The sequence below is a fragment of the Geotrypetes seraphini genome, chromosome 3 (genome assembly GCF_902459505.1).
Source record: "Geotrypetes seraphini chromosome 3, aGeoSer1.1, whole genome shotgun sequence".
NCBI lineage: Eukaryota > Metazoa > Chordata > Amphibia > Gymnophiona > Dermophiidae > Geotrypetes > Geotrypetes seraphini.
Genome location: NC_047086.1, coordinates 310,198,126 through 310,220,888, shown reverse-complemented (window position 1 = coordinate 310,220,888; position 22,763 = coordinate 310,198,126). Strand labels below are relative to the sequence as shown.

Sequence of the window (22,763 nt, the reverse complement as noted above, 5' to 3'; positions counted from 1 at the left end):
TTTTGACACCTTTTTAAACCAAACTATTTGCAAACTATTGTTCTGAATTTACCACAGAAACTTTATGCAAACTATGGTCAAACTATAAAAAGTGTGGGACTCATTTTCAAAGCACTTAGACACATAAAGTACCATAGAAACCCATAGCATATAAATGCAGTGAAAAGTGCATCTGGGAGGTCATGGGTAGTGTCAGGAGCATGCCTAGCAGTTACATGGTAAGATTCTAGAATACTATCATTTACACACGCATTTAGTCACAATCTTTACTTTATGGAGACTACGAACAAGTAGACTCTATTTTGAATTTTCAGACTTTAAATTATTGGTCCAGTCATTACTGTTGAGTCTCCTCGACTATTGCAATATTGCTTATTTATTAATTACTAAGAAGGAATTATTGAGATTATCATTGATACAGAACACAGCAGTTAGATTGATTTACGGATTGAAGAAATACGATCATGTTACATTATTTTATTGCGCATTGCATTGGTTGCCTGTGGAAGCTCGGGTATTGCTCAAGTTGGGCTGTTTTTGTTACAAGGTTTTATATGGTGCAGCCCCTACTTATCTGGCTAATAGTTTTTCCATAGCTACACACAAATGCAGTAGAAAAACTCATGCTCTGTTCAATTTCCCCTCCGTAAAAGGTTGTTAAAGCAAGAAATTCCTAAATCACTCTTTAGCATCTCAGGCAGCTTCTCATGAAAAAGAATTTCGATCATTGTTGCTCACAGCTGTTTCTTACAGACATTTTAGAAAACAGCTAAAAACCTATCTTTTCTCCAAATACCTGACTAGCTGACTCATTCAAATATACGATTATGTTTAATGTTTATAATCTTTTGTAAACCGCATAGAACTTTTTGGTAACACGGTCTATAAGTATTATGTTATGTTATGTTATGTCTTTAACATATCAGACATTGATATGGTGTAATTGGCCGTGCCTAATGTTGGCATATAAATGCTGACTTATGCTGGTATTCTATAATGGCAATTACACATGTAATTTCTATAGAATAAAAACTTAGGGCAGCATTCTAGCATTTAAGTTTTGGTGGCTTTTTTTAGAACTACATTAAAGTGAACTAAACATTTTGTGGGTAAGAAAAATTATCAGGGAATTTCTAAAAATATTAATGGTCTCCTGGAAGATAAATCTGGTGGAGAAGGGTGGGGCAAATTAAAAGCTCAGATGACAGATATTCCAAAGAGACTCAATACCGCCCTGCTATTTCTACTGGTGATTCCACTAACATTCTAGTTAATATTAACTATGGGTATCAACTTTAAAAAAAAAAAAAAAAATCTTACTTACACTATAACAGAGGTTGTCAACCCTGTCCTCAAGATGCACCCATTCAGCCAGTTTTTCAGGATACCTACAATGAATATGCAAGAGATAGATCTACATATAATGGAGGTAGCATATGCAAATTTATCTCATGCATAGTTGTTGTGGATATCCAAAAAACCTGACTGATCTAAAATCAAAAGCTGAATTTGAATCTTTGCTCAACATGATCCAGAACGTTAATGAAAATTAGAAATGATCTTCTCTGTTCTATGCATCACAGTGCTGGGAAAACTGTGCAAGGTCAATCCAGCGGAAGAGGCCCGGAATGCACTTAAAGATCTGGGCTGCAATAATCTCCTTGCAGTCCCCAGCGACCTGCAGGGACACCTGAATCACCTAGGGACTCTACCTGACAAAAAGTTGTTGAAGCCCACAAAAAATCCACCAAATCTTTGGACTAAAGTTTCAGATTTGCTTTTTGGACAAGACAGAGAATTTAGCTTGATGGATGTTTAGAGTGAACGGAAACAATTTAATATGTGAAGGATGTTTGTTACATGTTGTTTTGGGGACTGCCATTGTGACGGAATGTCTTTTTCCCCTAGAGCAGTGGTCTCAAACTCAAACCCTTTGCAGGGCCACATTTTGAATTTGTAGGTACATGGAGGGCTGCAAAAAAAAAAAATAGTTAATGTCTTATTAAAGAAATAACAATTTTGCATGAGGTAAAACTCTTTATAGTTTATAAATCTTTCCTTTTGGCTAAGTCTTAATAATAATATTGTCATTTATAGTAGAGAATGACACAGTGGCGGTTTACCCGCGGCCACCGCATTTTAGCCGCGGGTCACCGCCGAAAACGGGGAAGAAAACTAGCAGTCGCTGCGGCGACGGGGACAAGGCCATTCACCGCCCGCGGGTCGGTGAATGGGTCTTGTCCCCGCAGTGAAGCATGAAGGATCGCACGGTCCCCGCAGCTCACACCCGCCTGCCCAATCGATTCTAGTGTTTAGCCAGCTCTCTCCCTTCTCCTCACCTTAGTTTGTAGATTTTCTTTTTCGGCGACCCGCACGCTATCAGAGAGCCGCGCACCCGCTGCTGCTCAGTTTCGATCTTCTGCTCTGACGCAACCGGAAACAGGAAGTTGCAGCAGAGCAGAAGATTGAACACTGAGCAGCCGCGCGTGTGCGGCTCTTTGGGAAAGCGTGCAGGTCGCTGAAAAAGAAAGCCTGCAAATTAAGGTGAGGAGAAGGGAGAGAGCTGGCTAAACACTGGGATCGATTGGGCAGGCGGGTGGGGGCTGCGAGGACCGTGCGATCGCTAGTGTTCCCGGCTCAGACTGTAAGGAGGGAGTGAAAGGGAAAAGGATTCTGGGCCAAGGTGATGAAAACGGAAAGAAAAACCCACAGCAGGAAAGAAAGGGAAGGACAGGCAGGTGAGCCAGATGCTAGAAGCAGGGGGGGGGGGAAGAAAGAGGGAAAAAAGCTAGATGGGGTTGAAAAGAAGAGACACACTGGTATGGAAGAGGAAGATAGGGGAAATCTGGACACAGGAAGGTAACAGAAAGAGGGGAAATTATGTGCATTGGGGCATAGGGACAGAGACAAAAAGGGGACATGCCATGTGGATGGAATATGGACACAGGGGGGGGGGGCAATGGCAGATACATAGGGGAGATATTAGAAAAGTATATAAAATCGTACCCGTTTGAGGCTTTTATGTATGCAGCAGTGACGGTGACGGGGCGGTGAATGGGATGGCAGTGGCGGTGACGGGGCGGTGAAGAGGATGGTGAGATGGGGACGGGGCGGTGACGGGGATGGTGAGACGGGGACGGGGCGGTGACGGGGATGGTGAGACGGGGACGGGGCGGTGACGGGGACCAATTTTTTCACCGTGTCATTCTCTAATTTATAGCTACAGAGACATATGATCAAGAAACTTTTATTTTACTTTTGTGATTACGATAAACATACCGAGGGCCTCAAAATAGTACCTGGGGGGCCGCATGTGGCCCCCGGGCCGCGAGTTTGAGACCACTGCCCTAGAGTCTAGGGGGAACGGATCCAGGGGATAGGTGATAAATGTATAACACAGCAAGGGAGGAGGGGGGTTGAAGAGGGAGGAGAAAGGGGTTTTTATCTGACCATGTTGCTGGTCAGATAATGCGAAGCGGAGGATTTTAACTACAGATCCTAAATTGGTGGTGTCGTGGAATGTTAATAGGCTCAATAATGCAGGGAAACAGAGTAGGGTATTCTGTGAACTGGTTAGACTAAACTGGAATATCATCTTCCTAATGGAAACCCATTTGAGGGGTCAGGATTCTCATTTGTAGCATCATAATAGATTTGGCCAGATGGTAGCTCATCACCATAGAGAGAAATCCTGGGGGGTGGGGGGGTGGGCAGGGGGAGCTGCAATTCTTTTTTGCAAAGGAATACAGTTTGACATTTCTATGAAATACGCAGATACAGAGGGCCGTTGTTTGGCAATTTTAGGTCTCTATCATGGAAATGAATTAACCCTGATTAATCTGTATACACCCAATAAGGGACAGGATAAGTTTTTTCAGAAAGCTCAGACCCATTTGTTGAATTTTGTGAATGGGAAGGTCATTTTAGGGAGTGATCTTAACATTGGCCAGGATGCCAGGCTGGATCATTCTAAAGATGGGGGTGAATAAAGTAAATCCTACAGGAAAGTCCTATCTGATTTTATAAGGCAATTTGAACTGGTGGATAATTGGAGGCTTCTACATAGGACACAGGAAAATTACCGTATTTTCACTCCATAAGACTTAACTCACCATAGGACACACCCCAGATTTAGAGAAGGAAAACAAGAAAAAACCTATTCTGAACCAAATTGTATACTAATATATACCCGACACCTTTAAATTCCGTTCTAGCCCCCCACCCAATCAATCATCACTTTTACATACCCCCCAGCACCTTTAAATTCCATCCCAGCCTTGGCAGTACCTTTAAATTGTGGAGGTCGGTGGATGGCTGCCTGTTGCTTGTTGGGCTCCGCGGCGCACAAGCGCGCTAATGCCTGGGCCTGCGACACTTCCTAATTGTGCCAGTCACTGGTGCTTCGCAGGGCAGTTGCCTGCTGGTTACCGGCACATCGGGGCCAGTGGCGCACAAGTACGCTGCTGCGTGGGTGCACACCACTTCTGAATGGCTGCCTCAGTTCTCACTTCACGACAACTGAGGCAGCCATTCAGATAAAAACCCATCTACTATGTTACTTCCTGAGACCAGGTGTAAATGTCCTAGAGCAGGAGTGTCGGCCCTGTGAAGTATTTTGTGCGGCCCCAGTCGAGGGCGATGCAGTGTTTTCCTCCGCTGCCCCTGGATGTTTACTGTCTTGCCGGCTCCCTCCTCTGTCTTGCTGCCGCATTTGTGTGTTTGTGCGACCCCAGAAACATTTTTTCCAGCCAATGCGGCCCAGGGAAGCCAAAAGGTTGGACACCCCTGTCCTAGAGTATACAAGTACACTTTTGATTTGTGTATTTTATAATCAAAGCATGAAGGTCATGACTGCCCAGACAGTGCCCCCAGCAATGCCTACAGTAAAGATACACATGTACATGCCATCATTCATACTATCACACTTTTGCTATTTTATAAGGGCCTTTTTACACACACTGAAATAACTTTCTTAATTTGCCTCCTCATTGTCACTGAAACCAAAAGTTTCTGGATATGAATTAGGATGCAAGTCTGAAATTACTACTAAGGCCATTTTCTATCCATCAGTTCAAAGAAGATTAAATTAAAGATGAATAATATAAAACTATGGCAAATTAGTGTTAAATCAAATAAAAAATCTGTCATCAGCATAAGAGGATTAAATTTTATATCCAGAGAAAGGGGTTGACAGCTGAATGCAGATGATAAAGGGACTTCTGGTCCAAATTAGCCCAATGCCTAGGGCTTTCAGAGAGGTCTAAGCCACCTAAACAAATCTTGGGTTTGAAATGCTATACCATGTTAAATCAAAATCAAGGTCATGCTCCTGTGTTGCCAGTTTATGTTATGTAATAAAAGAAATGTGGTAATAGTTCTAGGTTGCATGAAAAGATTTATCATTTCTCTGTAGCAATAAAACTATAGTCTGGTAAATTTTACTGGCATTTATCTAACTGTGCTTCAATACCAATAACTGTAATACTCATTCTGTGCATTTTTAAGAAAAAGGAAGCAAACTATTTTAAGCAAATATTTTTATTGGGCCATTCCACACAGCCTAAAATTGAATACCAGTAAAGCTAAAATGTTATGGTTAGGTCCAATGTTAACCACTTTTACTAGTAAGGTATCCTTTAACAATTTTTCTCTCCACACAGAATCCACTTTAACAAATTGTGGGTGTGATTATAGATTCCATACTATCTTTAGAACCTTACTTCACAGATTACTGTACGGGTGCTCTGAGACCAGGGCTGTGGAGTCGGAGTCGGAGGAAATTTCGGGTACCTGGAGTCGGAGTCGGAGTCAGAAGTACAAAAAACTGAGGAGTCAGAGTCGGAACATTTATCTACCGACTCCATTTTTGAACTTGGCATACCAATCACGAGCGATTCTTTCAGCTATAGCACCTACTATATACACAGCATAAATGTTGCGAGCAGCTTCTGCGGCCTTAGAACCTTGATTAAAAGCAAAAAGAAGGTGGTGTCGAAAATGCTCATTTCTCTCAACTTGACATTCCATTTTAACGATCTGAAAATTAAACAGTGCTGTGGAGTCGGAGTCGGAGGAAATTTTGGGTACTGGAGTCGGAGTTGGAGTCTGAAGCACAAAAAACTGAGGAGTCGGTGTCGGACCATTTATCTACCGACTCCACAGCCCTGTCTGAGACAATAAGGAAACAGCTACAGACTAAACAAAATGTCTCAGCAAGATTGATCTGTAATGCTCCTGAATTTAATTCAGTCATCCCTCTCCTGAAGTTCTTACATTGGTTATCAATACAAGCCTGCTCACTATTTAAACTGTGCTCACTGGTCCTTTGAATTCTTCATGGTATGGCTCTATTATATCTAATGTTTCTAGTTTTTTTCATCGTAGTCCACCAGGACTCACTGAACTGTCAATCATTTAACACTGACTCCTCTCTGTAATAAGTATTCAATTTCACTTTTATTTGTTTTCCTATAAAGCAGCTCAGATCCCAGATTATTTGAGCTTTAGAAAAGTTGTATTTAAACAGTTTTTGATGATTAATTCTTGGTTTTATTCATTTAGGGGTACCGTTACTAAACTGTGGACTTAGTGTGCGTTTACACAAGTCCATCCCTGCATGCTAAAGTCATTTTTACTGCTGACGGAAAAAATGGCCATGTGCTAATGCTGCTATTAGAGCACAGCAATTAACAATTAGTGTGCAAAACTTAACCACTCCCCATTTTGTAGGCGCTAAATGCTCATTTGCTAATCCCGCACTAAACAGTTAGCATGCAGCAATGTAGATGCGCTAAATGGTTTGTGTTGTCACACCTATACTCTGCTCCCAGACACAACCTCTCTGAGAATTCCCCCCCTCAATTTTTTTTGCATGTGGTTTGCGCACCCACATTCAGAACTTACAATGGGATACCTCAGTGCATCCTGTGGAAAGCCCTTTTAAGCGGAGGCAAGCACAAAGCTAGCGCTTACCACAGCTTAGTAAAAAGAGCCCTTCCTTTTTAATTCTGTATAGAGACAGTCCCTGTGTTAAGAACGGGTTCCGTTTTTAAACTGTTCTTAAGTTGAATTTGTATGTAACTCGGATCCTAGTATTCTCCACCTCCTTGAGGCCCCTCTTGCATCCCTTTCCATCCATTCCACTGTTCCCTCTCCACCACCACATCCAACATTACTCCCTTTCATTTCTCTCTTCCCCACGCATCTCTACTTCACTCCTTTCCCACCACCATGTCCAATAATTCTCTCTCCCTCAATTCTATGCCCAACAATTCTCCTCTTTCTTCATCTCCCCACATGCACCATCTCTCTTGCCCTCTCAACTCAGACACTCAATTCTCCCTTTCTATTCCCTCCCCAATCTCAGCGTCTCTTTCCCTCACTTCCTTCATTCTTCCATCCTATGGCTCATGCTCCTCTCCCTCCCTCCATTCTATGTCCCTAGTTCATGCACCCTCACTCCTTCCATCCTTTGCCCGAAGTTTGTGCTCCCTCCCTCCCGAGTCCCAATGCACCCCTCTCTCTCCCTCCTTCTCTCCATTCTGTATCCGAAGTATGTGCCTCTCTCCGGTGGGTGTTTACCTTCTTTTGGCCAGCTCCCTCCTCCTTCCAGCCACAGTCATTTCTCTGCACAAAGCTGTGGGCAGCCGCTCCTGCGCGCACCCTGTGGATGAGCCAGAAGCCTTCCCTCCGACATTTGAGGCAGCTCCTCCAACGTCAGAGGGAAAGCTTCCGGCTCAGCCACTGTCCGTGGCTTTATACAGAGAAACGACTGCGGCTGGAAGCCGGCCAAATGAAAGTAAACACCCACTAGAGGGAGGCACGTACTTGGGGCATAGAATGGAGGGAGTGAGGGAGGGATAAGGGCACATTGGAACTCGGGAGGGAAGGAGAGGTGCGTGTTGGGACACCAAAGGTAAAACAGGATCCCCATTTGTAAGTACGAATACAACATAAGTTGGATGTTCATAAAACAGGAACCGCCTGTAATTATTGTTTTGTATCTTTGCAGGAATTTACCTGAATGATCTTATTGTAAACCACATCAAACCATTTTTGGCTTTTTGTGATATATAAGCCATAGGTAGCAGAACGCTTTTTTATTGGGGGGAGGGGCAAAAGCTCCATCCTAGTTCCCGCTCATGGCCTGTCTCAGATCCCACCCCATAATAGTACTAATTATAATGCCATTTCTTTCATTCATTCTTCATATACACACAATATAATCTTATTAATAACACCTAATGCCAAAATTAAACTACACAAAGCATACTGTATGTTTTGGCCAGTTTAAATTTGTTTCCACAGAAAATGAAGGAAAAAATCTGTTCTTCAGCAAGAACTCAAAAGCCTGTTCCCCACCCTCTCACTAAAGTTTATATGTTTGACCCTGTCGGGAGGGGGGAGGGGGTGGAAATTAGACAGAAAATCAGTCAGGACTTCTGTGTTTTGGAAAGGTCAGTAGAAGAATCGATAGAAAGAAATGACTAAAACATCTGCATTCCTTGGTGTCATGTTTTGAAAGGAGTTTTTCCTCTCTTAAAGCAGTTAATACAACAAGGTTACTCAACCCCAATCTACATCTATTTGGGATGTAATAAAAATCAAACACCCAGATCATCACATAAGAAAGCCTATCATTTCTCAGCCCTCAATGACTGCTGCATTAATAGGAATTCCATCTATTAGTTTACAATATTCCATTGAGCTGTACCATTCCATATCTAATTAACTCAAAAGGTGCACATGGCACCTGAAAAATGAAAATGAAAATTGTCAAGCTATTTCTTTTACTACTAATAATGGACTTTAAACAAGGTTTGGGACAGCCCCCTCCCCCCCCCCCAAAAAAAAAAGTGCGGATGGAACTATGGAAATGTGAGTTGCTCCAATGAGTCTTTATTTATTTATTTATATTAGCTTTGGCTACTAAGAGCGCTGCTTACCTCAACCACTAACACAGAACACAATTTGTCAGTCAGATGAGCTCCCATATTAGCACAGTCCAATTCCAGAGATGTACTTAAAATTAAAATGAAACACCACCAAGAATGCAATTGAATTTATCAAAATGTAAATATGGTAAAACTTTTTGCAACATTAGTATACAATATACTAGTGTTTCTCAACCTTTCATGTAACAAGTGCCCCCAGACTTCACAAAATATTATATTTACCCTGTGAGGGAGAAGTAGGAGAGCCTTTAGTAGAGTGGCTATCCCAAGCCAAATGTTATCCAAAACATAATACCCCTTCAACAAAGAGCTCTTTTGCTGGAAAAAGGGTAAGGGACAGAAGAGGAAGGTCTTCTGCAGTTAGACTTGCAGGCAGCAGAGGGCACTCTCAGGACTTCAGGAAGGAGCTGCTAGGCAGCCATGGAAAGGAGGAGAATGTTCTTGAAAACTCCTAGTTACTGTGTTTCTCTGAAAATAAGACCTACCCCGAAAATAAGCCCTAGCATCATTTTCAGGGTATTTCTTAATATAAGCACTACCCCAAAATTAAGCCCTAGTCCTGGGATTCGCCGGCAACTCTTCAATCCCACCCCCCTACCACGCAGCCGAATCCCTGCTAACCCTCCATCCTTCCCTCTCCGCCGACCGTGAGTGAGCTCTACCTTCATCTGAAGCAGTGTCGTGCCGGCAGCACTCTAAACAGGCTTGCGGTTGGCGGGGAGGGAAGGATGGAGGGTCAGCAGGGGTTCAACTGCACGATGGGGACAAGGGGTGCTCAAGGGTTCTGCTGCACAAGGGATGGGAGGGAGGGAGGGAGGGAAGGATAGAAGCTGAGGAAACTTCTGCTGCACAGGGGGATGGGATGGAGGGGAGGAAAGATGCTGCACATGTGGGGGAGAGAAAGGAAAGAGGAAGAATTGGGGTGAAGGAGAAATGATCATGTGCATACCCCGAAAATAAGACCTAGCGCCTTTTTTAGGCCCCAAATGAATATAAGACACTGTCTTATTTTTGGGGAAACATGTTAACAAAGCAGTATGCAATGGCTCTTCCCACAAGGAGGCAGGGTTTTAAAACTGACACAGTCTGGGCATTGCCAGAGGAGGAAGGAGGAGGCTCTTTCCCAAAGCTAGACTATAAATTAGGGCAATGTGAGGATCTGGAGCTAGGAGAGTAAAATGCCAAATGGCTGTTTTGGGAGGGTGATGCCTGTTGTAGTCTGTGCATATTATATGTGAGACTGACCGACTGACCTTACTGTAGCATTAAGAAAGGAAGGGGTAACCTAAGCAAGAGAGGAGGACAAAAAGAAAAGGAATTATGAGCAAAGGAACAGGTGGCCTTCCATGACAATATCTCCTCCCTTCAACTAAAACACCGGCACCAGTTCCACTCATCCTCCTATCCTCCTTCATTCTGCACCACTGTTCCAAAAAGTTCACCCTCTCACCTCCCTGATTCACAATAGCAGCAACAGTATCTCACCAATTCTTTTTTCCCCTGCAGATCATTCCCAACAGCTTCCCCTTCTTGTTCCCTTAACCCCTGCCAACATATTCCCTTCTCTCCCCCTGATTCTCTCTCTGAACACTATGCCCAGTATCTTCCTCTCATCACTTCTACTCACCACCCCATTTCTCCAGTATCTACTCTTTCCTCCTATCCACTATCATTTGCTCAGCATCAGTACTCTATGTGCATCCTCTTTTGCCCATGCCAACATTGCTAGCCACTTCCCATGTGCCCTCACTTGTTCCTCCTTCCTAACCACCATTCTTTCTCTCTTCCTTTCTCTCATCCTACCTCTCTCTCTTCTCCTCCACCGTCTTACACAGCAGCAGCGTCCGTCTCCCATTTCCTACCACTTGACAACACAAAAATATGTCTATCTACATCAGTGGTTCCCAAACCTGTCCTGGGGGACCCCCAGCCAGTCAGGTTTTCAAGATATCCCTAATGAATATGCATGAGAGAGATTTGCATATAATGGAAGTGACAGGTATGCAAATCTCTCTCATGCATATTCATTAGGGATATCTTGAAAACCTGACTGGCTGGGGGGTCCCCCAGGTCAGGTTTGGGAACCACTGATCTACATCCTATCTTTCCCTTTTATTTGGCGGCTTCCAAGCATGCAGAGAGGAATGATCATGAGACCTCCTACCCACCTCTCCCTACACTAGATACTCTTCTTTCCTAGCAGGTAGATAAAGTTCCCTTTCTTTCCATAGGGGCACACAGTGAGCCCTCTTCTCTCCCCAAAAGGCAGATGCTGGGGCCTTTGGGAAAAATAGATGCAGCCTGCTAGCTAGGAAGAGGAGATGGGTAAAGACAGGAAAGCCCCCTCTATCACCTTCCTCCCAAATGGCAGGCTGAAACCCTTCTCTCAGAATCCTTAACCACCAATTCTGAGAAAAATGTTAACTGTGTAATTTTTTTTAGATGTTTAGCAACCTGGCAAATTCAGTCCTGGGAGACCCAAAGTCCAGCAGCAGACATGGTAGCAGTGATAGATAAAAAGGTGTAGAAGAAGTAGAAGGCACAAGAAAAAGTGCAGTCATTAAATATTCTACTGCATTTTGCTTGGTTCTGCACAAGTCTGAAGCCAACTTCTGAACCCATTACAAATAAAAAAAAATTAAATTGGTGCAACATCAAGTTTTAGCAGTGCTTCTGTCTGCATGCCCCACTTCCATAGACCAAAAGCCCATGAAATATTTTTTTAAAAATCTGTTAAGTGCCAGCAATTATAGCTTTTTCTTTGAATATTTTCTACTAACCTTTTCGCTTGATTGTCGCCTTTTCTTCAATTGAATGAAGTCTGTTTCTACTCTTTCAGCCAATTCTAGTTTTCTCTTGTTCCTCTTGAAAGCTGCTAAACTTAATTCTAAAGAAAGAAAAGAAAAACATATTTAACACGGATGCACAAAACAATGTAATGAAAAATCACATGACTTGAAGTGTTTCTTCTGGATTCTAGTAGCATCCAAGAAATGTGCATGCATCTTTTCAGTCACATCACTGGAAGTATACTATACTTCTTATACAAGGTTAACTTTTAATATTTTTTGAAGCTGGACTAAATATTTTGTTTTATGTGAAGTATAATTTTTGCATGGATTAATGAAAAGGGGTGTTCAAAACGGGACATTTACATTTAGCAAGGTATTTTACAAAAGGCTTGCTGAAGCAGAGCCTTTTCTAAAATATCTATAAGCCCATGAGAAATAAATGCACACTCCAAGAAACATGTAAGAAAAGAGTGGAATCTCTCAGAGTTATCAAGCGTAAATGCCACCAATTACCCATATAGTGTTAAGTGCCAATTTTGTAACCAACTATTTGGTTCTTCTACCTGGCCTTGCCGGGTCCGACTTAATTTTCGCTACTAATAGCACATGGTAAAGATATCTGAACTTAAGTAAAATCTTTCTCTATGTTGAACATATAAGTTGGTCCAATAGCAATTATTGTGCTATGGCATTCCCTCCTCTTTGCTTCTTATGGACTGTTATGTTTTGTTGTTTGTTATTTAGGAGAAACAGCTGGCACAATTGTACACCGCAATGTTACCAAGCTCCTTGAGTAAATCACAGTATAGTAAATGTCAAATAAATATATAAAAAATGCCAGAAAGAGTAGGGAAATGATATTGTTTTGTTAAGACGCCATAGTACACTGAAAATGAAAAATTATTTTAAACGAATCACCACATGTGGAGGAGGAATGGCTTAGTGGTTAGAGCTCCTGCCTTAGCACTCCAAGGCTCCAGGTTCAATCCCAGCACCGTTCCTTGTGACCCTGGGCAAGTCATTTAACCCTCTATTACTCCAGGTACCATAGTTAAGATTGTGAGCCCACTGGAACAGATAGGGAAACTACTGAAGAGTACCAGCTTACTATTCAGTGTATTGTAAACTGCTTTGACATCTGCCGAGAAAAGGCAATATATCAGATAAAGATAACCATAAATTGCATGTACATGTAAATAATGATTTTAAAAAGTTGCTATTTACATAATGAGGTCCACACCATGGAGAGATTTTAAGTGCATGGGTTTGGGTAGAACACAATTCTACACATGTATCCCCCTTTTCACAAATGGGGAACACATGTCTATGGGGAAAAATATCCCCATTGAGTTTTACATCAGCCCAGAGCTACACAGTTTATACACATGTGCTTGTTCTAGCCAGGGCTTTGGGCTAGATTCACAAAGCAAACCGATTGTGTACTGATCGGTTTGTGACTCCTTAACGAGCAAATTTCCCTCTGGCCTGATTCACTTACCTCTCCTGCGATCCGCTTCAAATCTATGCATGAAAATGAGGAGCAACGCATGCAAAGTAGACAGAGATGCGATTCACCAACCAAAATTTTAAAACCAACTGGGCTGGTCGATCAACCCAAGAAGCGACTGCTGGAGACCAGTCGAAAACGTCTTTCTGATTCTACAGTTCCAAAGAAGCCCTGCTCTGCCCCGATTTGTCTCCTATCTGCTCTCCCCGAATGCCACCCTGCTCTACCTCGATCTGTCTCCTGCCTGCTGCCCTGCTCTGCCTCGATTGCCGCCCTGCTCTTCCCCACACTGCGAGCCGGTGGTTTTAACCCATGGGTTTAAAGTGGGTCAAAACCACGGGCTCACAGGGCTAAAACTAAAAAAAGGTAAAAGTATTAAAAAAAAAAAAAAAGATCGCAGTTCTGTCAGGCATGCGCAAACCATCTATAGATGGTCTGCACATGCGTGGGGATCGCAGAAAAGCGATCCATGCCAGCAGATGGGGGCGTTCCTCCAATCGCCTCCATCTGCATATTTTTCTTTTCTGAATTCGTCGGACCTGCCCGGATCGGGCCGGTTGGTGAATCTGGCCCTATATACAAGGGATTAAGGAACTCATTCTCCTTAATCTTCAATTGTTTATTTCTAGCTCCAACATGAAACCAAATTAAGATTGCAACTTCACTACTTAAATTAACAGTACCGACATACATAGGTTTGTAAAATGGGACAGCTCACATAGAAGTGGTGCTACTTCCACATGGAAATGCTGGGCTCATGCCAATCATTTTATTAATAATGTTTCTAAAATGAATGCTCCCACACTAAGTGCTGGAAAATACATGCAAACTTCTGCAGATATTTTAGAAAAGGATCTGCATCAGCATTGCCTTTTCTAAAACACTCTTAGAATTGAGTATGTCCTGACCTGGATCTCTTAAGTCTGATCTTTATGTTCTGTAGAGAATGGGCCTTTAAATGTTATAGCATGCATTAACCATTTTTATTTGCATTTAAATGTTTAAAATACAGTTTAGGGCATGTTCTTGTTTTAATGTGTAAAACAAGAAAACACAAACTAAAATAAATAAACCATAGAAACTTAAAATTAAATACTTTTGTTTGCACACTGCTAGAAAACAGTGTGAATACCTAAAGAAAACAAATAAGTTGATGCCTCTCATATAACTGACCTTCTTATATTCTATGATAAAACTTTAGCCCAGTGCATTGCAAACTGAGTGCTGCACTGAGATTCCAGGTATGCCTGGCAGCCTGGTTAAGGTGAAGCCTATCTTTGCAGAATAGGTTTCACCTTCCCCAGAATGCTGCCCAAGAGCCATGTGCATAGGCAAGCAGGAAATCATTGTCCTCATGGCAGCTGCAACAGCCAAAACCGCAAGATAAGGAGAGTTAACTAGATGGAGTCTGTCTGGGCATGTCCTTCCTTAAGTTAGCTGGAACTTGCTAGGATGGAAGGTGTTTAGATTTGGGAGAGGGGATTAACTGGCTAGTTGGCTAGAGGCTAGAGGCCCTGCTAGGTTGGGACAAAAGAGGAGACTAGTGGGAACCTTTGCCACAGTGATAGCTGCACCTGAGATGATTTCCCTATCGGGGGCACCAGAAAATGCCAATACCATGGCTTGCAAGGTGTGGAATGGTCTGGTTTAGCAACCTTTTCCTCTTCCTACTCCCCCAACAAAAGACAGACTGGGAAACCACCTTAATAAATAAGACTATAAAGGAGCTGTGGCAGATCTCTCCTTCCCTCCAGTTTAGTTGGGATAAGGAGGTTGAGAAAACTCTTGGTTCTGGCTCCCAGATCCAAAACATATTTGTTAAAGCCTAGTTATACAGACAGCTTTAAAGGTTCTCAGAAACAGAGTAAAGAGCTAACATGTTATATGAAATATTCTGTTTTGTAACAATTTAATTTCAGTTGCTATTTTAAAGCATGAAAATTACATGGAGACAAAACAAATCATGGTTCACATATGGGAGTCATGTTGTGGCAAGAATCATTCTATTTGGCTGACATATTTCAACATTGCACTGAACAAAGGGCAATAAATGGCTTGTGCTGGAATAATTGTTCTCAAATGCTGAAATGTAAATAGATACCATATGACTTCATTTTGACTCCCCCCAAAAATCAATTTGGCCTCTTTACTAATTTACTTACTACAAATCCATGCTTGCCAACAGATTTAGGCTCATGAAGTGTGATATTTTGTGCACTATGAAGTAGAACAGCTTATGGATCAAGAAAGTGTTTAATAATGGAAAATATTCTCTCACATTTATGGTTACATGTAGAGAAAAGATCAAGTGACTAAACCCTCATTAGACATACAGGCAGTTCCCGGGTTAAGTTGAATTTGTTCTTAAGTTGAATTTGTATGCAACTCGGATCCCAGTATTCTCCCTACCTTCTCCACCTCCTTGAGGTCCCTCTTGCATTCCTTTCCATCCATTCCACTGTTTCCTCTCCACCACCACCACATCCAACTTTACTCCCTCTCATCTCTCTCTTCCCCATGCATCTCTACCCCACTCCTCTCCCACCACCGTGTCCAATAATTCTCTCTCCCTCCCTATGCTCAACTATTCTCCTCTTTCTTCATCTCCCCATGTGTACCATCTCTTTTTCCCTCTCACTCAAGACACCCAATTCTCCCTTTCTATTCCCTCCCCCACCTCAGCATCTCTTTCCCTCACTCCCTCCATTCTTCCTTGCTCTCCTACCTCCCTCCATTCTGTGTCCCAGGTTCATGCCCCCTCCCTCCTTCCTTTATCCGAAGTTTCTACTCTCTCTCTCTCTCCATCCCTCCATTCTGAGCTCCACGTATGTGCCTCCCTCCGGCGGGTGTTTATCTTCTTTTGGCCAGCTCCCTCCTCATTCCAGCCACAGTTGTTTCTCTGCACAAAGATGTTGATGGCGGCTACTACGTGCGTCCTGTGGCTGAGCTGGAAACCTTCCCTCTGATGTCGGAGGAAGCTCCTCCCACATCAGAGGGAAGGCTGATAACCAATTCTTAATCCACAATTGAACATTGCCTCCTATCCCCCATGACTCTTTAATTCTCTCAGGAGCCTCAAATGAGAAACTTTGTGAAAGCTTTCTGGAAATCTAGATACAGCACATCAACCGGTTCGCCTTTATCCACATGTTTATTCACACCTTCAAAGAAGTCATGCAAATTGGTGAGGCAAGACCTCTTTTGGCTGAACCCATATTGACTCTGTCTCATTAAATCATGTTTGTCTACATGTTCCCACAAAAAAAAGAGAGCCAACAACCCCACGGTTAATTCTATCAAAAGAAAAATTGGGGAGGGAACTGTACACATCAACCTGTGGCAGTGTTGAGTTTCAAATCATTTATTAGATACAATACATATATAAATAAATAAAATATCAATCCATAAAACATATCCTTTTGTGGATTCTTTTAGACTCTCTTATAAACGACACAGTTCGTGTTTCGGCTGGGACACTGAAACCTGAGTCAGGGGTGTGTGTAAACAATCCACTAGATGGCGTTAAAACACTTTATAACTATGGAAATACTGAGTAGGCTACTGGGCTTGATAGACCATTGGTCTGACTCAGTAAGGCTATACTTATGTTCTTATGTATTAACTCCTGAAGTTCAACATATACTGCAGAGCATATGTGGTTACAAATCTATTAATGAAAAAAATCTAACGTATCGCTCAGGGAGCCCATGGCTAGACCTTTCAGGAGTTAATAAGACAGTTTCCATACAGAATCATAGGATTTTCAGAGCTGCATTGATGAAATTGAGGTCCAGAATAGGCCTCCAATTGTCTGATTCTTTCTTGGGCACTATTAAAGTATATGGAGTATCTGCCCATGAACTCTAGAAAGAACTTTGTTCACTTTCTCTGTCCTGCTTGCTGGGAAGCATACAAACAAGTCTGGGAAAGGGTGGGTGAATTCAAGTTTGTAGTCCTCTCGAATGACTATTATTTGCTCCCAGGCCTCCACATAATCTGACAACCGTCCCCTTTTCTGCGGGAGGAACACTGCAGCTCTGGCATCACCGTGTCTTTTAGTGGCTGTCATTGGGTGAGAAACAGATGACTGAGCCTCCTAGCCCCTGTCAATCTCTGCCGAGATCCTTGATAGGGTCTTTAAGTCGAAGTTCCTCCTGAATACTGATGAAAACATCATAAACCTCAAAAATTAGATCATCCAGCCCCTCCCACTCATTGCCTGATCCAGAGCATTCTACAGGCTAAGACGGAATAAGCAGAGACTTTACTCATAACAGTAGTGATGTGATATATAGTGCATCAGCTATTTAATCCACCCCTGCTAATACAAGCGAGGGGAAAGGGTGGGCATCCCCTGATGGAGTCTAATGAAAATTGAAATGGCAGGCACGCACCACAAACTAGGCCGCTGCTGTTTTAATTCCTAAGGATAAGGCCTTAAACTGTCTCTTAAGAATCACATCCATTCTGCAATCCTGTGCATTCTTCAGAACTACACTGCCTTCACTCAGCAGGAGGTGCATTTAGTAACCATCCACTTTAGGCTGTGCAAACAATCGCTGACATTCCTGAGCCATGGGAAATAACCTGGAATGGTCAGCCACCTTTAAGGGACCTTCAGGAACATCCTAATGCTCTGTGACTAGGACATTAATGCCAGGATAACAGGGAAAGAGTGTAGGCTGAGACCTCATACCACTCATGACTGAACACTGTGCAGTAGAGGTGGTTGGGGATTCTAGACTAAACTAAACTAAACCTTAGGTTTGTATACCGCACCATCTCCATAGTCGTGGAGCTCGGCACGGTTTACAGGAATTGTGGTGAGAAAGGAACTCCAAGGAAAGGGCTAGATTCTAGATTTAGTTCTTTTAAGGATTCTGTAATAATCTCCAGCGATGCTGTGGACTTGAACAGGTGGTTCACACATGGGTCCTCTACCTGATCAAGTACTACCACCATCTCCTGACTACCAGTCTCTAACTGGAAACCCAAGTCTCCCAAGAGTGAAGCCTCACTCTGTGTCAGTAAACGCATATACCCAGATTCCCCATTTTCCCTTTCAGATTGGTCCTTCTCATCCTGAACAGTAACCTGTTCCGGGGTAAGCACGCTCAGCGAGGGAAAAATACCCTTGCGTGGGCTCTGGGTAGTCCCCCAAAATAGAAATGGCCACCCCAGCGGGCTGGCTGCTCTTTTAGTCACCTGCCTAAGTGGAGAAGAGGATAAAGAGGCTGTTCCCACCTCTCCAGACCGAGCCATGAGGCACAAAGACACTCCTAAGGTACCATATTTGCACAATCCTTACATGAAATTAGGGTAGAAGAGCCCAAGGACTCCATCCCAACCAGTTTTGAGGTAAAAATTGCAAGTTTGGAAATACAGAAAAGTTTTGAAAAAAAGATTGCTAAAAATCCAAGATGGCCACTGATAAGAAATTTGCACCTAAAAATTGCTAATAAAACATGGGAAAATTTCTGCAACCTTACTGCAGAGTCGCTCTTATCAAGGATCCCTGTGGTGCAGAGCCTGAAGAAATGGACTCTGGTCCTTGAAAGCTCATGCCTCAATTAATGAGTTAGTTTATAAGATGCCACCTGCCTATCATTTTGGAGTTGATCAATCATATATGTGAAGTTGACTAGAACACAGCCTCCAAAGTCAGTCATGTTTTTATTTGTATACCACCAACAGATGTAGTTTTAACTTTAAGTCTATTTTAATCTGTTTTGCATAGATTGTAAGTGAATTGGGATTAAGGAAGGCAGGCACAACTTAAATTGGGTGAAACTGGCAATTATGAAGGCTTTTAGGAAGCTATGTAAAACTGCTAGTAAAGTAATGTGTAGTAGATTTCTAAGACTGTCTATACTTTATAGACAAAAGTAAATATACAGTAAATAAGATCTTATAACTATTCTAAAGTACTCACTTGTAGCCATGATGTCCGGAGTACATGGGGGTATTCCATGATCCACAGCCCATCTGTAAGCACCATCTCCAACTAGAAAGCTAAGTTTCATAATAGCAGTATTATTTTACAATGTTCAGACAATGGGATTCTCAAACCCCACGCCATTTACTCTTTTTATCTATCCCCAAATAAACACTTTTTTTCCAAGACTTGTAGTAAAACTGAAACAGCAAGATTCTGCCACCTAACTTTAAACTAGCTATTTTTACATTTTTTTAAAAATATCTCCATTTTTTAGGGTGCAACAATTTTCAGTGTTTCACAATGTGATGCATACCAGAATACTTTGTGCTTTAATAACCACTTGTAATGGGGGGGGGGTGTTAAGGACAGACTAAATATGATTTGGCAGTGCAGAGGTTAAATGCATGCTAGATCAAAGCTGTAAGCACATGTCTGTAATGGAGGAAAGGATTTTCATTACAATACTGGATTGGTGAGGAGTCAATGTGTTCTCCTGCACTTAAATTAGAAGTCACAGCAGTAGTGCTAGATGCATTTTTTTTCAGTCTCCCTAAGCTTAAGAAAAGCATAATTGCTTACCTGGAACAGATGTTCCAAGTTCCAAATTTATTTAAAATTTGTTATACTGCCTAATCAAGCTTCTAGGCGGTGTGCACTACAATAAAATACATAAATTATAATTATAATTGACAAATGTGGAGGGGACAGGGAGATTATTGTAAGACAATTTGGACAAGGGGGAAGTACTACAATTTTATTTATTTATTCGATTTTTTTAGCCCGTCCTCCCAAAGGAGCCCAGAACGGGTTACAAAGTACATCCATAATAATCCAGACAGAGCAGAGATGACAGTTTACATAAATTACAATATAGACATGACAATAAAACATATGTACTAAGTAGCATCTGGTGAGATTAAGTGACATAGGTGCGTTGACTGGGTGGTAATTCAGGGTGAATGACTTTAAGGGGCTGGGTTAGTAAAGAGGAAGGTTTTCACGGCCTTCCTGTTCCAGAGTCCATCTAGTGATCTGACAGATGAAGGGTTTGTGTGCCAAAGTTTGGGTATGAAATGTGAGTAGGAGCGTTTGCGGGCGGTTTCAGTTTTGAGGGAGCGGCCAGAAGGTATGATCAGTCGTTTTTCTCCTTGGGACCTCAGTGGTTGTTTTGGGAAGTAGATTTGTAGTTTAGTTTTCATGTAGTACGGAATCGTTTCATGGAAGGTTTTGAAAGTGAGGAGCAGGGCCTTGAAGGTGCAGCGTTTTTGAATGGGCAGTCAGTGCATGGAAGCTAATGCAGGGGTAAGATGGTCGCGGATGCCTAGGTTTTTCAGAAGGCGGATTGCAGCATTTTGCACCCTTTGGAGGCGGGAGAGAGTTAAAAAGAACATAAAAGGAAAAAAAACCAGGAGGAAGGGGAAAAAGAAGCAGATCTTCCGATTGTCCTGAGAAGGAAATTCATTTTCCAAATGCGTCATTAAACAGAAATGTTTTTAGTTTGGACTTGAAATGGATTACGTTAGATTCTTCTCATAAGTAACTTGGTAGGGAATGCAGCCTCATTTCTGATCCTGGTGACACTGGGGAGAACTCCGGCACAGAAGCATTCAGAAAAAGGTTAACTTAAAAACTTGACTGCGTATGCTCAGGGATTCCCACTTAGGGGCAGAGACCCTACACTCCTGAGTCTGGTTTTCAGCTAATCGGAAGGAAAAAGCATCCACTATGCAAGTTCATGGAAGATAGGAGGGAGGTTAAGTGTGGCTACATGTCCTTGCTATCTATATAGAACCCCTATTATGGGTAAGCAACTACATTTTCTTTAGAGACATGCAGGCACACTTCCTAGTGAACCCCTAAGCTGTAGGAATGCTGGTTTCAGGTAACCTATGTGAAAGTTTTGGATAGATGCATGCAAAAAAGTTTTGTCAGACAGCTTTTCCAAACATGTCTTAAGACAGTGATTCTTAACCTTTTTTGAGTCAAAGACTCCTTTGCGAATCTGATGATCAGGAAAAGCATCATAAGAATATAAGGACTGCCATACTGGGACAGAATAAAGGCCCATCAAGCCCAGTATCCTGATTCCAACAGTGGACAATGCAGGTCACAAGTACTTGGCAAGATCCCAAAAGAGTAAAACAGACTTTATGTTGCTTATCCTAGAAATAAACTAAGGATTTTCCCAAGTCCATCTTAATAATGGCTTATGGCCTTTTCTTTTAGGAAATTATTTAAACTTTTTTTTTTTTTTTAACACTGCTAAGCTAACTGCTTTTACCACATTCTCTAGCAATGAATTCTAGAATTTAAATTACTCATTGAGTGAAAAAATATTTCTCCGATTAAATTTACAACTTAGAGCTGCATTGTGTGTCCCTTAATCCTTCTATTTTTGAAGACTTTCTTAGAGATTAAACTCTACAGGTGACCCTTGAGGGGAGGAATGCTGGCCCAGTGCCTAACCCTCATTAAGCCTGATTCTAAGATAGAGGTTGTAGAGGATTAGTATTAAAGATAGTTTTCACAGCACCTGTGAACTGCATATATAATTTGCATATATTTGCTTGAGGAGAGAGCTCTTGACTAAAAGGCTTCTTTGGATCTGTTTAGGACCTTTTTGAGACTTTGAGGAATAGTAAGTGGCAGAGAGGCCAAGAAAATTGTTAAGTCAGGTCAAGTGCGTTATACTTCAGGGGGGGGGGGTGAATCCTCTCACCCTAACTAAAAAGCGCTCCTTGAGGAGAGACCTCTAAGAGCTGGTTTCAGACTCTTAGTTTGAGAATGAACTCTGAGAACTTTCTTAGGGATCAGAGTCCACAGGTGATTTTAGAGGTTAATTTATTCCTGTCCACCCCAAGGAGAAACTTTTTTGGCTCCTCAGTTAACCAGGAACAGGGCATTGCTTGGTAGGATTTTTCTGCTCTTTCTTTTTTCAAGGGGAACAGTCCCTGAGCTCCTAAAATATTAAGTAGGCTGGCTAACAGGTAGCACAGAGGGCTTGGCCTGACAGCTACAGACCCCAAATCTGCTTCTTCTCCCAGGCTGAATTACCCTAGAAATACTGGGAGCACTATAACCCTCCAAAATTTGAAGAAAAATAAAGATTTTAGACAAAGCAGATCAGACACACACCTTACTGCAAGCATGCAGAAGGAAAAACTGAAGGGGACATTTCACTTCACTTAGGAAGGAGGAGGAGTTTGGATCACTACCCACTTGTCCAGAATGATACACCTTTTACACAAGAATAGGTTGTTAAGAGTTTGGGGGGGGGGGGTAATAAAACTTTGGGTTTCTGTGTATTCAGGTGGGAAGTTGGTGGGAAACTTCCCTATCTAGTATATCAGGGCTGCCCAAGTCATGCATGAGAAAGATTTGCATACCAAAAAGGCAGTGCAGGCAAATCCCTCTCATGCATATTCATTGCAGATATCCAGAAAACCTGGCCTGCCAGTATATCTCGAGGACCGGACTTGGGCAGCCCTGTAGTATATGGAGTTCTTTTCCAATATGTGATTTTATTTAAAATTGCAAACTGCTTAGATTGCATTATAAGCTTGTAGTATATC

At 42.2% G+C, this 22,763-nt stretch overlaps 1 protein-coding gene across 3 annotated transcripts in view; it reads right to left on the bottom strand.

Moving 5' to 3' along the window:
* The window catches only part of TASP1 (taspase 1), a 209,214-nt gene that overhangs the window by 125,823 nt on the left and 60,628 nt on the right, over window positions 1–22,763 (bottom strand). For all 3 annotated transcript variants that reach the window (XM_033939302.1, XM_033939300.1, XM_033939301.1), the window contains exons 7-8: window positions 19,186–19,265; window positions 11,735–11,841 (exon numbers count right to left, since the gene is read on the bottom strand). In XM_033939302.1, the coding sequence (XP_033795193.1) occupies window positions 11,735–11,841; window positions 19,186–19,265 (187 nt within the window). The remainder of the gene's footprint in view (window positions 1–11,734; window positions 11,842–19,185; window positions 19,266–22,763) is intronic.